The 17,892-nt window shown below is 39.9% G+C and overlaps 1 protein-coding gene across 1 annotated transcript in view; it reads left to right on the forward strand.

Moving 5' to 3' along the window:
• Positions 1–4,979: 4,979 nt before the first annotated feature.
• Positions 4,980–17,892, forward strand: part of zbtb47b (zinc finger and BTB domain containing 47b) — a 29,137-nt gene continuing 16,224 nt past the window's right edge. Inside the window, exon 1 of the mRNA XM_088322523.1 lies at positions 4,980–5,129. Coding sequence (XP_088178649.1) covers positions 5,127–5,129 — 3 coding nt within the window. The 5' untranslated portion in view covers positions 4,980–5,126. The remainder of the gene's footprint in view (positions 5,130–17,892) is intronic.

Here is a 17,892-nt window from a genome sequence, read left to right on the forward strand (position 1 = left end):
CCTCAAAAGCTTTTAAGGTCATGTTTTTTTTGTATAGCCCTTCACTAAGTCTCAAAGGGCTGCACAGACCACAGATTATTGCAAACCTCAGACTATTATTACACCATCCCCTGATCTAAAACCAACATGAGGGCAAGGAAAAACTCAAAAACCTCAACATGAGGAAACTGATAATGTACAGCATATGAGGTAATCCCCTTCCTTAGTTTAACATTATGTTTTGATTGTTGTATTTATTTTTATGTAGTAATTATAAGAGTGTTCTATGTTTCTTTTGTTAGTTTGATAAAATCAAGAATAATTACGTAATAATGACCTTTCGGTGAACTTGGTAACCTGTAACAAACCAGAGGACGCAGGCACTGCGCCGTCTGTGAACTATGCACAATACAGTTTGCAAACGTTTCTCAATCATGACATAAAGGTCTATAGAAAAATATGTATCTGACGTGGTTGTAAAAAATGAATTCATAGCGTCACATTTTTCTCAACCGCGAGCAATGTAAGGGTGGCGGCGATTTTTTCATTTGGGATCCATGTATTGATGTTTGTGAGTGTCTGTCCAGTACATGTAAGAACGTGTGCCCGGGCCTAAAATATCAATCATTATATTCGGCTTTGGGCCGAGACGGGCTTCTCGCTTGCTGACCTTTTTTGTTTTAATTATCCACCCCTCATTCTTCTATGCTTCTTTAATTTGTGGAAGATCTGTGCAGCACGCTCACTCTTGAAGAAGGTGGGAGGAGGCGGTCAAAATCACCCTTCTCTCGAGCCTTCACAATGAAATAAGAAAATTTGGGTTTGTTTCAAGTTCGGTCACCTAAATCAGGCTAATTGTTCGGTCTTCCATACCCTTGGGCCAAGGCAGGTCAGGCTGGATTTTTTCTTGAAAAACGGTGGAGGCGTTTATAAAAGACCACAATCTTTCACAGGCAGTCAAGTAGGTCACCACGGATGTGTTTTGTTAAATCATGTTTCCCCAGAAAGATGTTCCACTCTCACAGGCTGGAACAATCATTGAATATCACCGACATATTTTACATGCATCCTGGTAGGTTACCCCAGATGTGAAAACTGCCCTAAAAAGTTGACTTAGCAATTGTGGTTTTGCAGACTCTGTAGCTTTCTCATACAGTCTTTTAGCCACTGTCTGGATTCAGTCTTATTCCATGGTTTTTCCATTCTCATGTGCCAATGACCCTGACAAAAAGGGAAATTCCACCCAAAAATGGTTTGGCATCTCAAAGCAGGCGAGGCTATAATTGTATACAACCGTTCTAGTGTTTATATGTATTCGTTTACGTACCAATTTAAATAGTTCATTTGTTTTGTATAGGGGTCAGGAACCTTTTTGACCCAAAGAGCCATTAAAGCAAAAAATGTTTTAAAAAGAAATTGAGAGAGCCACATCATATATTTTCAGGCAAAATTGAAAAAAACTGCCAAACACGCTCTCTAGACAAAAGCTAATTCTTCAACACATTTTATTTCACTGTGTGTCATTTGATGATTTAATCAAATGTATGAAATGATAATAATGCCAAATCCTGTGTCCCAAATCAATGTAAATTTGACATTTACAATTTGTCGTCCACCTTCGGTGTTGAGGCAATTTTTTTCCATGAAATTTGTCCTTAATAACGGTTTCAAAACAATGTTTATGCAAAGTTCTTTTGTAAAAATGTCACAAATGACTGCAAACGATAAGCATATCGTCATATTCACTTTTGGTGTAGACTGCACTGAGCGAGAGAGAAGGAAGTGCCATGCGCTGTGTGAGGGATCCGCCCACCTGTACTGCTCACCCAATTAAAGTCGTTTGCCAGCGTTTTTATTTATCAGTTTAAATAGTTTCTTATCAAACTTCTGCATTAAGTTGCTTCGACTTTATATGGACCAAAATCGGGATGAAATCACTTGACTTTGGAACGCAACAGAGAGATGTGCAATAGTTACATTTTCTTTCGGAGCCATATGTACTCATGAAAAGAGCCATATATAGCTCCCGAGCCATAGGTTCCCAACTCTGGTTTAGTATTACCAAGAGTAAAAACAAGACTAATTTTGTCATTTCACATAGTTAGTGACATTTACGAGAATTTCATGAAGGACATGAAAAGGTTCGACCATCACATCGCCGACCTACGAAAGCAGCTCGTCGCTCGCTACGCATTGGTAGAGAAGGTAAACGTTTTTATACTTTTCTACCGTTAAGGATGTAGATGAAACTATAGCATTACATGAATTACACTGAAAGTCAATGGGCCCAATTTAAAATGTTTTTACAAACGCATAGTGAAAATCTCTTCCATTTGGGTTAGGGTTAGTGTAGTGCAAATAAGCCCAGCTCAAAAATGACTTCCATATTCTTTGTTTCAAGTAAGTCAGAACTTTGGAATGGATGGACCGACCGTGTCCCCTTTTGGACAGTTCCCGGTCGTACTAATTCACTATGTACCATAATGAAATCTGATAACATGAAGTTTAGAATGTGATTAAAACATCCTATGCAATGTATTGATAAAATAATGTTCTCACCGTACGTAATTATGTCGATTGGAGAGACATTCTCAAGTACAGAACATTACGCAAATTTCTCACTATTTTGGCTTTTTAACAAGTTTAGCAATTTCATACACCGTCACCCGATACTGCGAGTATCAGATATCTATGACCAATAACGTAATTTAATTTAATATTTATCAGTGTCGGAAATTCCAGCATCCTTCAGAGAAAAAAAGGTGTATGGTGGAGCATAAACACCTAGAGGCAAATTTGAATAATTTGTTTCAATCCTAACAAAAACTAAAGCTAGATAAATCCCTACAGCAGTTATGATCCATCTGATTCTTTCACAATCTGGTGAAAGGTCCCCACCCCTGTAGTTTGTTTAATATCCATCCATCCATCCATTATCTACACCGCTTATCATCAGTAGGGTTGCGGGGATGCTGGAGCCCATCCCAGCTATCTTCGGGCAGTGGGCAGGGGACATCCTGAACCGGTTGCCAGCCAGTCGCAGGGCACATAGGGACAGACAATTTGCTCGCCCATTGACACCCAAGGACAATTTGGACCAGCCAATTAACCTGACATGCACGTTTTTGGAATGCTGAAGGAAAGCGGAGTGCCCGAAGGAAACCCACGCAAGCACCAGGAGAAAATGCAAACTCTACAAGCCAATAATTTGACAGAATAGACCCTGGAGCAGCGGTTTTCAACCCTTTTTGAGGTTTGTAACAATTTGTGATCTGTGCAGCCTTTTGAGACTCTTTGTGATTAAGGGCTATACAAATAGGTCAGCACATCTCAGATGTCATCTACCTCAGCACGGGCTCCCCCCAAGGCTGTGTCCTGAGCCCCTTGCTGTTCACCTTGATGACACACGACTGCGTCCCTAGGTCCGCCACAAACTACATCGTGAAGTATGCTGACGACACAACAGTGGTGGGCCTCATCAGGGACGACAACGACCTGGCCTACAGAGAGGAGGTGGAGCAGTTGGTGGCCTGGTGCAGGGACAACAGCCTGGTCCTGAATGTTGACAAAACTAAAGAGATCATTGTTGACTTTAGGAAAAACCAGCCCAACCATGCCCCACTTTGCATCAACAACAAGGCTGTGGAGGTTGTCAGCAGTATCAAGTTCCTAGGGGTGCACATTACAAACAAACTCACCTGGTCCGTGAACACTGCATCACTGGTTAAGAGGGCACAGCAGCGCCTGTACTTCCTGCGGAGGATGAGGAGAGCCCACCTGCCCCCACCCTCCCTCATCACATTCTACAGGGGCACCATAGAGAGTATCCTGACCAGCTGTATCTCTGTGTGGTGTGGAGGCTGCAGCGCTACCGACTGGGGTAGCGTGAGGAGGGTAACGAGGACAGCAGAGAAAATAATCGGGACTACACTTCCTTCCATTCAGGACATTGGCCAGAAGCGCTGCCTATCCCATGCTAAGAACATTATCGGGGACCCCTCTCACCCCCATCATGGACTGTTCACTCTGCTAGCCTCTGGGAAGAGGTACTGCAGTGTGCGGTGCAGGACCACCAGGTTCCGCAGTAGTCTAGTCCCCCTGGCCATTAGACTGTTAAATGGTCAATCTAACATATAGTTAACCTAAATCTAAACGGCTGCTAATCTGACTTTTTGCACTACTGGCAGTTCTTTATAGCTTTCCACTCCTTGCACATTTGCTCTCTGCACTATTGTACTTACAGCGTTATTGTTACAGTGTTACCAGACATGGGACCAAGTCACACATGTGCAAGTCTCAAGTAAGTCTCAAGTCTTCACCTTCAAGTCCCAAGTAAGTCCCAAGTATTTTTTTCTTGGGCAAGTCAAGTCACAAGTCAAGTCCCGAGTCTTAGATTGCCAAGTCCAAGTCAAGTCACAAGTCATAAAAACAGCGACTCGAGTCGACTCGAGTCCAAGTCACTAAGTCTCAAGTCCCCATGTCTGAGTGTTACTGTTACTGTTTACCTGACTTGTTAACCTGACTGCCCATTTTGCACATCTGGTTAGCTACTCCTCTTGCACTATCGGCATTATGGTAAAATACTATACGTAGCCATAATACAATACAACTTTTACTTATATCTGTACATTCGAGGAAACTGTGCGGGTCAGATGTATCGACATTTCGTTCTGTATACACGTGTACTAGAATGACAATAAAGTAGATCTGAATCTGAATCTGAATCTGAATCTGAATAAACATGACTTGACTCGACTATTTACTCTTTGTCGGTGAACTTGGTTAACCCCTGTGATGTCATTAGCGCTTTTCGCGCTATTGGTAAAATGCGCTAAATCCTGGATGCAAACGCCCACATATAATATATTGAATGTACGCCTTTTTTTTAATGAAGCTGTGTCCCTTTAAAAGACGAACTGCGCCCATATGATCCTGGAGCTCCAATCAAAATAAATCCTGCAAAAAAAAAAAACAAGCAGCCTCTGATTGTTTTTCCTTTTTTCTCTTTTCTGTTTCCTGGCTTGTTGAGGAGGAGGTCGCACCTAAAAATGTGACAATTCCACGCCGACGGTCGTGGGCTTCATGACGGAGTGGAAACTGGTGGAAAATGAGTTTTTGCGGGACTCCTTGGACGCTGCTGGATTAAAATGGTAGGACATGTTTTGAGTTTTTTTCTATTACTTGCGAATTTTTTTTTTTGGGGGGGGGGATTGCAACTTTGCAATTGACAATAAAAGATGGAAAAAGTGACGCATTTTTGCACAAACCCGAAAATGAATGTCGAGTTCCGCGACAGCGCCTGACTGCTTTCTCCTCCTCCGACGGGGCGTTAAATCTCAGGGGTCATTTAGGGATGCCTCATTAGCAAAGCATGTGGTGAAACTCCACGCGTGTAATCCCGAAGCCAGCAAGTGTTCACATCTGGAGGCTTTGGGTTTATATCTGGGTCAGGTCACTCGGGGTGAGCCTTGTCCGTATTTTTTGCCTTGTTTGTGTTCATTAATGACGGCGCATCGATGCTGAATCATGTCTGGAAGTTAGCGAAACAATTCCAATTATTTCTACATGAAGACTCCAGGATACGATATGTATCCACTCTTAAGTGGGGTTTGCAATGTGAAATTGCCGTCTCGCGGGGGATAGAAACCTATGGTTTTTAGCTAATGCGATCTGAACACCCGGTACCCTAGATAAAATATGTAAATGAAAAACTATATATAGTAAGTACTACTTGCGGTGTATGCTAATAACATAATGATTAAATGTAAAGCATACATGACATTTGACTTACCTTTGGTGTGACGTGACTTGAGCTGGTCGAGTGGAGTAGAGGGTGAATGCAGAGGGGTGGGGAGAGACTGTGGATTCCAATTAAAGTTGATGTAAAAACTTCTATTTAGGAGGATTTTTTTGCCTTTAAATGATTACCTTGGGACAGCACGGCGGCGCAGTGATTAGCGCGTGTGCGGCACAGTTCTGAGGTCATGAGATCGAACCCCCTGTGTGGAGTTTGCATGTTCTCCCAGTGCTTGCGTGGGTTTCCTCCGGGCACTCCGGTTTCCTCCCACATTCCAAAAACATGCATGTCAGGTTCATTGGCCGGTCCAAATATTCACTAGGTGTGATTGAGCGAGTGAGTTGTCTGTCTCTGTGTGCCCTGTGACTGGATGGCAACCAGTTCAGGGTGCCCCCTGCCCACTGCCTGAGGACAGCTGAGATGGGCTTCAGCACCCCCGCGACCCTACTGAGGATAAGTGGTGCAGATAATGGATGGATGGATGATTACCTTGCTTTAATTGCCTCCTTATTTCTTATTATTTTCCTGATTGTTGATTGGTCAGCCAAGCTTCTTTGAGAGAATAACGTGTGCTTTCTTCTTATTTCTTGAGAATCGCAAGCTTCAATCCATGGTCATCATATTTTTAGCATCACTGTTTGCCTTGGGATCCATAGCAAATAAATACAGTACAATAAAATTGGGTATTGTATTGCTGACTGCCAGAGTCTTAAAGTAATTGAGATTTTGGGATGAATGAAGAGAAAGGTATTGTGGGAGGTAGTTCAGCCAAAAGCATATCTGCATTTTCATGATGCAGTGACACAAACCTATAGCATACCAGCCTTTTATATGACGCCAATCAATAGCAAATAGGCATCTGAGAGACTTATCCCTTCCTATGAACAAAACGTTTTTGGGCATGCAAAGTAGTTCACGTTTGGGGTTGTATTGTGGGGGAAATACGGTAAAGAGCAACATGTTATTCCATGCCGTAAAACTTAGTAAGGCGGGGATCACCGTATCCTAGGGGTCTACTGTACATCCCTTTACCTTTGTGTCGGAAGAAACTTCTTTTGTATAATCTTAGTCATAAATGGCAGAGGTGTCTAAACTATGGCCTAGGGGCCTTTTTTTGCCTTGCCTTGCATTACTATGTGGGATCGAAACCTGGTCCTGTTAGATTTCGACTTGATTTGGTCCAAAGAGGAATCACTTCTCACTGCAAACAAAAAATGATATTTTGAAAGAAATACTTTAAATCCTAAAACATTTTTCCCCTCATATTGCATTTATTTGGGATTGCATTGAATTGTTTTTATTGTCATTGATATCATTGTTGTAAAACATTGTATGCAACGAGAATAGTTTGACTTGGCATTTTCACCTCCTGCCTCCATCCTCTCAGGGTTTTTACGTAACAGCCTATTCACTGTCAACATTCCTGTCCTTCTTGGATTCACGGAGTCTTTCGTTAACTCCTGGCGCCAAGCGAGGCAGGATAGTCTACCCGGTGAAAAGTGCAACCATTCAACAGCCCGGCAACCAACTCTGCCCGGCGGTCGGGAGTCTGCTCGCCTTGGAAACCGCGCCGCTAATTTATGCCCCACAGATTAGCCAACAGTGCACATTCTATTGGCACCTTTTCGTTTGGCTGCTTAAAAAAATCATTACAATCCAGATAATTTAATCTTAACTTGTTGAGTAACAATGTAGCTAGCATTCTATTGTACTTTTTGAAATATTTTACCACTAAAAATCATTGTCTTCCCCCAAAGAATCATGGCTACTAGCTACCTAACACAAGTGATAAACGTAAAGTAGATAGCTTGATAAAGGTTGACAAACTGGGAATTAAGGTTCGCACACAATGGTTTGACGCAAAAGTTGACAAACTACTAGTATATTGAATGCAACCTCAATACGTACCAGAACCTGATGTTGCTTTTAAAATGCTAACTTATTTCAAACAAGCTCAATTATGAATTAATCATGAAATAACTAGAAAATTCTTGGCCAAACCTTAACGGTATTTACTTGTATCTTGAGATAACAAATGATGGTTAACCATTACAATAGGACACTAAGTGGTTCAGTAATAACAAGAAGCTAATACAATGCTAACAGTCACTAAAGACAAAGCATTGAAGCTAAGCCATGTTTTGTCACTCCCTAAACTAATATGGTATCATATTTTATCAAACTTTATGAACACTGTGTCAGAAATGATATTTATTGCCTAACAGAATCATAGTACAAATATTTTGACTACCGTATTTTCTGCACTATAAGGCACTACAGCGGGAACGTCAACAAAACAGTCAGATAGTTCAGCCAAACTTGTTAACCCCCTAACATTCCGACAAATGATGGGTAACCAGTACAAATGGAAAATACAAATGCTACCTGTGTCGAAACGCAAGCATACGACTAAAGCTTACTCATTTATTGTCACTCCCTTGATCTAAATGTTATATTTTGGCAACTCTGTTTACACCTTTTCATAAATAAACTAGGTTATTTGTAAAACCAAAATCCCTCTGGAAAAAAATAAAAGATTGATAGCGAAACATTAGCGGTATGACTTATTGACTTGAAAACAAAGAGCCAAATGTAATTCCTAGATCCTTGGTAGCCAAACTTAAGCAGTACGGCTAAAATACTTGTCGCTGACAGACAAAGGCTAGAGACTGACACGCAGTGATGGCGAATGCGCTAGCATTGTGGCTGAATTAGTTTGTCCAACATGATTGGTCAGCATAAATTGTAATTAAAAAACAAAACAAGAATAAGCACATTTTCAAAGAGTCCTTTAGCATTCCTTCCAAGGCTGTCACGATTAGGAATTTCTGGAGACAATGAAATGTTACACAAACAATCACGATTGACGAGTGAATACAGCAACAGATCAGATAAATGCCCCTTTGCTCCGCTTCAAGTTTTAAGATTTCAACACATTTAAAGTGAATCCAGCTAACAACAGCATATAAATGTTTATTTTGTTTGTTTGAAGTTTGTAGGCTTTGAAAACAAAGACTTATACACATTAGGAGTTCTGTTACTGAGTCGTAGGGGCACCAGTTCCTGTGGTGCGTCTCAGGCAAGTACAGCCTGGTGGCGCCCATCCCTCTCCAGGCCAACGAATGTTTCCACCAGTTACTGAACCGGAGACCTTTCGCGTGTTAGGCGAATGTGCTAACCACCTCACTACGGAAACAAAAAAACCTTATTGCACAGATTGAGCTCTGTCAATACGATATTAGCATTTTCGTAGCATTGTACCGTGTAATACTGTCTGTTAGCGTGTGCCATTTTACACAGTTTTGTTTTTGTCGTAACTCGTGCGTAAACTTCACATACAGACGCTGTCCTACCTACGAACGAGATTTGTTGAATTTGTTCGTAAGTTGCTTCAGTGCTACTGTATATTTTGTATGTTTAAGGCTTGTATAAGTAACCTGTATTGTTTTGAAAATGAAAAATAAACATTTAATGAAATGATATGCTCTATAAATACAAATAAACTAAGGTTTAACTTACTTTTGGAAGATGGGCTTCAAGAGTTAGGCACCTTCCCCCTCTGTGGTAAAAAGTGGCCGAAAAAAGTGATCCAACCATTTTCTCAACCACATCAAGCTTTCTTATATCACTTTCACTTCAAAAGAAATGGCAAGCCTCTTCTTTACACCAACCATATTGAATCTATTTAGAGATATAAACGTCAAAATTCTTGGCGCACTAGAGATACAGTACGTAGTATGTTTACACACAAACTAGGAAGTTGAAGCCAGATTGCTTCTCTGGGGTGGATATTTGGTGACCTCACGCAGCGCAAAGAAGCACTACAGTACTGTCCTCTACTCGGAAAAAGGTGCACACATTACAAAATCTAACTTACAGCAATGTCCGGCTATTTTTCGAAATCCCGAAAGAAATGTTCGTAACTAGCGTTTTTCGTCGAATGGTCGTAAGTGGGGCTGCGTCTGTTTATCCAATTGACAAGCTGCAACTGCTTCCTGTTCGCCGTTCTTCATCAGCCGACTGGCTCAGCCAATTGTGACTGGACTCCAAATGCTGCTAGAGATTAGTTGTGATAACTCTTTTCGGCAGAACCTTCTTGAGACAAAGTTTGAAGACCACTTCTTTGGTATTCTGAGGCTTACCGCTGTAGCTTGGTGTAAACCTAAAATATGTCCAAAATACTGACACGGTGAGTGGTTTGAAACCAAAAGTTGACCTGCTTTGATGACCTCACGCAAAGAAGTTGTTTACTTCAGCGTTTCCATGTCTCAGTTAACGTCATTTCCTCAACTTTTCTGTCAAGGGTGGTCCCGAAGGGGGGGTGGAGATAAATGTGAAAAATATTCGACAATGTGCAAAATATTTGCGATTAGACGAATACGTCATATTCTCAACAGCCCTTATTCCTTCCCCGTCCTTGCTTTTATTGATCGGCTGCGGCTGCAGAAAGCTGATGCTACCTCTTCTCCTCTTTTGTCCTTTCTGACCTTCTCATCGCCTGCAGAGACTTCTGCGATAGGGAACTCTTTGCAGCCTCTCGTCTCTTTTATCCATCTCCGCGACGTATTACGAACGCCGATGGCCCCGGGCCATGTCTGCACCTGCTCGCCTATTTGCAGAGTAAAACATGCTAGGTCATGTCTGCACTGAAGAAATGAAATCAAACAATAAAATAGAGGACCAAAAAAACTAATTTTTGTGATGACACAACACATCTTTTTAAGCAACTCGCGATATTTAGTTTTCCTGCATATTTTTGGCTTTTTTTTCTATGCAGCTAAAAATTTGGGTGTTTACTCATGAAGTTTTCTGGTGTGTGGAAAATGCACAGATTTCTTATTCATACATTTTTTTCCCTTTGAAATTATCAGTATTTAATTTATTTTCTCCTCTCTCTTATAAAATGCTTATGTTTTTCAATATGTATATGACTTTTTGTGATCTTCTATCTTTTTTCTTAATAAGATACTAGAATATTTTTACCCTGACAAAAATACGTTTGTATCGTTTTAAATCGTTCCAACAAAAAGGTTCATTAGTTTTTCATGTTTTTTTCTTTTAATGTACTTGTTTTTTTCCATACTAAAATGCTTTTTGATATATTTTTACCAGAAAATATTTGTTTTTTGTCATTTTTATCTTGCAAAATACTTTTATAGATATTTCCTACTGTTTTATATTATTTCTAACAAATTTCTTTTGTAAATATTTGAACATTTTTAATTACAAAAATACCTTAATTCTTGGAAATGGTCATTATTGTATTTATCCTTCCATCCATCCATTATCTGCACTGCTTATCCTCAGTAGGGTCGCAGGGGTGCTGGAGCCCATCCCAGCCATCTTCGGGCAGTGGGCAGGGGAAACCCTGAACTGGTTGCCAGCTAGTCGCAGGGCATACAGAGACAGACAACCCACTTGCTCATTCACACCTAGGGACAATTTGGACCGGCCAATGAACCTGACATGCATGTTTTTGGAATGTGGGAGAAAACCCGAGTGCCCGGAGGAAACCCACACAAGCACGGGGAGAACATGCAAACTCCACACTGGAAGGTTCCCATGACCTCAGAACTGTGCTGCACACTGCGCCGCCGTGCTGCTACAGTATTGTATTTAGATTTGTATAAAAAATACTACTGTTTTTTCTCAATATATACATGATTTATTTGTAAACAATAAATTAAAAGATTCCAACCAAGATTATTCTTTTTTTTTTTCCCAACGGGAATGCTTGAATTTTTATAGATATGATCTGCTTTTTTAAATTATTTATTCCTCACACATTTGTTTTGTAAATATTTGACCATTTTTAATTACAAAAAAAACCTTAATTCTTGTAAATGGTAATTATTGTATTTAGATTTTTATTAAAAATTCTACTGATTTTTTTTTGTCAATATTTCTCAAAAATACATGTTTGTTTTGTAAATAAAAAGAGATTCCAACACAAATTCTTTTGTTTTCTGACAAAAATACTCGGTTTTTTTTCATACAAAATAGTTGTAATTCGATAAATATTTCTCATAAAAATCTTTGAGTTTCTTTTAAAATATTTTTACTTTTTTTTTTTTTTTTTTTTTTTAACAATTCTCGTGTTCATTTTTGTCACGAAAATAGTTTATAATAGTTCCAATGTATATTCATGTCAAAACATAGTTTAACTATTATATCTGGAAACGTAAGTATACATTTTTTTCAAATAATTTACCGTAACGTGTCTGTTCCAACAAAATACTTTCCGATAAATTCTATTATTTCCGTTTCTCTTTTTTTTTTCCGTTAACGTGCTTCGTTCAGTTATAATTTTTACAAACTACTTTGTCTAGACTGTTGCGTTCAAGACTCGACGCAAGCGCTCGTGCACCCGCCGCGACCTTAGCGGCTAGCTTGCGACATTGATTTTTATTAGCGTCTTTTTACGACGCGGCTGTAAAAAACCGCTGCCGGGTCTTGTTAAAAGTTCCACTCGGCCACATTTGGTTATGTCCTCGCCGTCTGCCGTAACATTGCGTTCGGGGGACATTTAAGGTTGAGGGCTCACCGGTGGCCTATGCTAACATTTCAAGGTCGGTGTCGGCTCTTATAAAGACACACATTTCGACAAAAAAATAATGATAAACAACAACAACAACAAAAAAATAATATATATATATATATATATATATATATATATAATGTGGCACTGTATTTTCCTTACATCAAGTCAAAGTTTATTTTATAGTTTGGCCGTTGGGTGCGACTTATACTCTGGTAAGACTTATACATTAAATTATTTACACATTATAGCATTAAGTTTTCTATTTTTATTTCTGGAACATCATACTACCGTAAATTCCGGACTATAAGCCGCTACTTTTTTCCCAAATCTTCAGCCCTGCGGCTTATTCAGTGAAGCGGCCAATTTATGTAATTTTTCTAACTACCACCAGCGGCATTTGAGTACAAAAGGTAAGATTTAGACCGGTGGAATAAGTGCGCCAAGGTAGACGGCATCCTCTTAGTTTGCGTACGAATTGTCAGTCTGACAAAGGTTCTTTCCGATAATGAGGAAGTCGCCCTTGATGGCGGCAGTTATAAGGAGAAAGATGAGGACGGTTAACCGTGAATTTCGCATTTGCGGTATGGCTTTTTTTAACAGATACGCATGATGCGTTGTGAGCGTGTTATTAGTAGCGCGTTGGTACCTTTCACAGGCACGGTTTGGGATGAAAATTATATTATTATTATTAAAGCTTTGAAAACTCGGTGTACCGTCTTTCTTTGTAAATATGTGTAACCATGTATAATATGTATTTGCAACTGTATATTTTTGTAATGTATTTATCTTAGAGACTTATTGTGATATTTTTTCTACGAGCGAATCAAAAAGAAGGGGCGAAGCAAACGCGGGCTGATGGGAAGTGGGGTGAAGCTGAGTTAAATCTCATTGTTGTTGCAGCTGACAATAGTGGATACCGGTATATATTTTTCCCACCCTTAACTTTGGAAATATACATTTTTTTTCATTGGATTACTTTCAACGGGACCCGGACTTTAAAGGTCTGCATTAAATTCTAATTACAGGTATCATTTTCCGATCATGTTACCGATTGTGGTGTTTTGATTGTATACTATATTTATATTTACAATCGCGGCACCTAGTCAAATTTGGGATAAGCTTTTGACCTTGCTACATGTTTTAATGTGGGCGCATGCGGCTTATATACAGGTGCGGCTTGTGTAAGGACAAAACCAATTTGTGAAAACAAATGAGGAAAACTGAACAAAAATTGTATAGAAAAGAGAATCGTGTTGTTCAGATTACAAGCTGCAAATAGTGAAATATGCAGCCGAAAATGATAATCGAGCAGCAGAAGAAAAGTTTAGAGTTAGCAGTAAGTGGTGTTGACGATGAATCTGACGGCTACCTCGCGAGTTGGGGGAGTTTTTAACTGCTAAAATTGACACAGAGGATGGAGATTTCATTTGATTGATTTATTTGGAGTGAAGCTGATAGTTTGCTAAGCATGTTTTTATGATGGACTTATTTGAATAATTGTTAATACGTTACGTCGTTACTGACATTACCAGGCATGTTAATCATGTAACGATAGTATACCGTACACTTATTTAGCCTGTTGGTCTCAATTTTATTATAATTCCAAATTGCCTTTCAAGATCACAATTATGTTTTTAGTGTTGGATTTTTTCATTCCAATTGAGAATCTGTGGAAAGAACTGAAAACTGCTGTTCACAATCGTTTTCCATCCAACCTCACTGAGCTCGAGCTCTTTTGCAAGGAGGAATGGGCAAAAATATCAGTTTCCCTATGTGCAAAACTGATAGAGATATACCCCAAGCGACTTGCAACTGTAATCGCAGCAAAAGGTGGCGCTACAAAGTATTAACTCAGATTCAAATATACTTTATTGTCATTCTTGTACACATGTATACAGAACAAAATGTCGATGCATCTGACCCGCACAGTTTCCTTGAATGTACAGATATAAATATGTAGTATTGAGTTGGAGTATTGAGATACTAAATAATATACTAAATAATTATAGCTATGAGTACTACACAGTAGTGCAAAGAGTGCAAGAGGAGCAGCTGAACAGATGTGCAAAATGGGCAGTCAGGTAAACAAGTCACTATACAATAACAATAACAATGGAGTACGGTAGTGCAGAGGAGAACAGATGTGCAAAGGAGTGGCTAGGTACAAGAGAACTGCTAGTAGTGCAAGGACAAAAACAAACAAACAAACAGATGTACGCATTAGCAGCTGGGTAGGCTTGCTATGTGTGTGATTGACCATTTTTAAATTTATTTATTATTCAGCCAGTATCAACCATCAACATGATATCTACCAGAAATCATTTTGTCACGCGAAGCTATCGACGTGACTCGTCGCCTTCGATCGGCGCCGGGTTTTTAGACCCAACTGCTGTGTTGGGAGTCATTAGGTGACCAAACCCCCCAATTCCAACCCTTAATGCCGAGCGCCAAGCAGGTTGGCAATGGGTACCAATGTTGTAAGGCTTAGATATGACTCAGCCGAGGCTTGCACCAGCGACCTCCCAGTCTCGGAGCGGGCGCCCTACCATCTAGGCCACAGGTGTCAAACAGGCGGCCCGCGGGCCAAATCAGGCCCGCCAAGGGATTGAATCCGGCCCGCAAGACAACACTCAGAGATGCGCAAGAGAAAAACAAGCTGCAGTTTGATATATGTCAACTTGATGTTGCCAAAGCCAGGTGCCTCTCACAAAGTCACTGTACTTGTATTTCTTTCTTTCTCTCTCTCTCTCTCTCTCTCTCTCTCTTTTCCACCCTTTTTCTCCCACTCTGTCTCTTTCACTCTCTGTGTCTCTCTTTTTCTCTTCTGTTGTTCCTCTTTGTCTCTTTCTCTCTGTGTCTTTTTAACTTATTTTGCTCTAACTTCCCTTTTTCCTTTTCTCTTTTCTCTTTCTCTCTTCCTACCCTTCGCGCTTTCTTTTCTCTCCTTCTGTCTCTCTATTTCTCTTTAGATTTCTTTCTTCCTCTCCCTTTCTTTTTCCTTTCTCTCTCACGACTTTTTATCTTTTGTTTCTCACGCTCTCTCCCTCTCTCTCATAGTCTTTCTTTGTCCGGCCTCTCTCCTTTTCTCTCCCTCTTTGTCTTTTATTTATCTCTCTTTTTCTTTCTCTTTAATATACTAGTCCGGCCCCCGACAGAATGTGTGTTCTATCATGTGGCCCCCGAGTTAAACCGAGTTTGACACCCCTGATCTAGGCTACCGAGCTGGTTCAACAGTCTAATGGCCAGGGGTTACATCTCAATGGGGCTGAATAATTTTGTGTACTCACTTTTTCGTTTTTATTTGTTAAAAAAGTTTAAAATATCCAATAAAGTGTGTTCCACTTCATGATTGTGTCCCACTTATTGTTGATTCTTCACAAGAAATTACAGTTTTATATCTTTGTTTGAAGTCTGAAATGTGGCAAAAGGTCACAAAGTTTAAGGCGGCCAAATAGTTTTGCAAGCTACTGTATATCGACTGAAATGAGAAACTAGATAGCAGCTACTTGATCAAACACAATTTACAGGTGTGACTGCTTCTCAAATGCAGAACAGTTACTGTATGCAGTATCATTTAATTGTAACCATGCATTTCGAATTTTATCCATTTATTTTATTTTACGGTCTATATGGTGCACCGGATTAAAAGGCACTCCTTCTGGCCAAGTCTGTGTTTTTAGGTTTACCTTTTACTCCGGAAAATATGATACTTAAAATTTAGATACGAGAACATTTTCCTTATAAATGAATCACTATTTTACTTATTTTAACTTGATTTTTGTCCCACTGCATCTGAACAAGAAGCAACCTTGCTTCACTTAATCGTAAAAAAAAATGTAGCTGACAGGAATTTAGATGAATTCCCCTGTTCTCGTCATCCTTTCCGCCTCCTCGCTCATCGGATTTTGTTTACTGTCATTTAAATGGCACCTTCTCTAGTACTCTTAGTCATAGGCCGCCTCTCATACATAATTTAGATAAGGGATGTCAAACACGTTTTAGCTTGGGGGCCACGCGGTAGAAATATTATTCGAAACGGGGCCAGACTACTAAATTAATAAACAAAGTGTGCCTTAGCTGGAGGGTTTGGGGTCTTTTTGGAGGCTCACGATGAAATTATGATTCAGGGATGTAAAATTTGATTGTAAAGCGATAGTTGAGGTTTTTTTTTTCTCAATATTTTTTGTCTCCACTAAGATTTGATCTTTCGTAGTGATTATCAACGTAACATTAATATAAAAATCTCATCTCATCTCATCAGCCGTACCGCTTATCCTCATTAGGGTCGCGGGGGGGCTGGAGCCCATCCCAGCCATCTCCGGGCAGTGGGCAGGGGACACCCTGAACTGGTTGCCAGCCAATCGCAGGGCACACAGGGACAGACAACTCATTCACACCTAGGGACAATTTGGACCAGCCAATTCACCTGAAAATGAAAAATAAAAACTACAATTGAAATAATTTCCAGTCCATCCATCCGTTATTTGGACCGGCCAATTAACTTGACATGCAAGCTTTTGGAATGTGGGTGGGGAGAACATGCAAACTCCACCTAGGAAGGTTCGATCTCATGACCTCAGAACTGTGCCGCATACGCGACTCAGTTGCCGTGCTGCCCCAAATAATGTCCAATACAGTTTATTTAAGTTCAGGAAAACTTGTGGACTGGAAAGTGACAAAAATAGCATACAAACGCTTGTTTAAATGATTGAGTTAGTTCTATTATTAATATCTTTATATGAAAAGGTAGACCTAAATTTTGGAACTCTCCTGTTAGATTTCATATTTGATATAGAAGGGAGAAAAACCATGTTTAACCTGCTGTCCGGGAAAAGACTGCAGAGTCTCAGAGTCAGAACTAGCAGGCTCAAAGACGACTTCTGCTGTCAGGAGGTCTGAATTTTTTCCCTGCCCTACTCCTTCCCACCCCGCTGCCAAACCAATGCAAAACTGCTCTACTTAAAAGCCAGTTATACTTTGCAATCTTTTTATGCAAAATCTTAAACATTTTTATATGCATATTTTTTTATTTTATTTTTTTACTTTGCTGCTATTTGTTATTTGCATTGTGCTTTATTTAATGCATGTTTCCTAATGGGTAAAAATGAAGTTATTTCACCTGTGCTGTATGTTGTGTTTATAGCACATTTGCCACCAAAGGTAATGTTAAAAACCTCTGCAAAGACACACAGCTGCTCTTTTTTTCCAAATGTTGTATTTTTCGTATTGTCTCAAATAGCGCATCTCGGACTTTTATTTTATTTAAATAAGTTGGGGAAGGGTTTCCTTGATGTTCTCTGGTTGATTGATGGTAGTCAGCTAATAGTCATGTCATGTCACGTTTATTTGTATAGCCCTTAATAACACGAAGTCTCAAAGGGCTGTACAAACTGCAGACTATTATTACATCACCCCCTGATCTAAAACCTACATGAGGGCAAGGGAAAAACGCAAGACCTCAGCATGAGGATATTAAACCTTTAGAAGGGGCCGGACATGTGGTAATCCCCCCTTTCATGAAGACCAGGCTGCAATGAATGTTGAAGGGCATCAACAAAAAAACACAGACATTAAA

Source organism: Urocampus carinirostris, chromosome 18 (assembly GCF_059441175.1).
Source record: "Urocampus carinirostris isolate Australia breed hairy pipefish chromosome 18, RoL_Ucar_1.0, whole genome shotgun sequence".
Taxonomy (NCBI): domain Eukaryota; kingdom Metazoa; phylum Chordata; class Actinopteri; order Syngnathiformes; family Syngnathidae; genus Urocampus; species Urocampus carinirostris.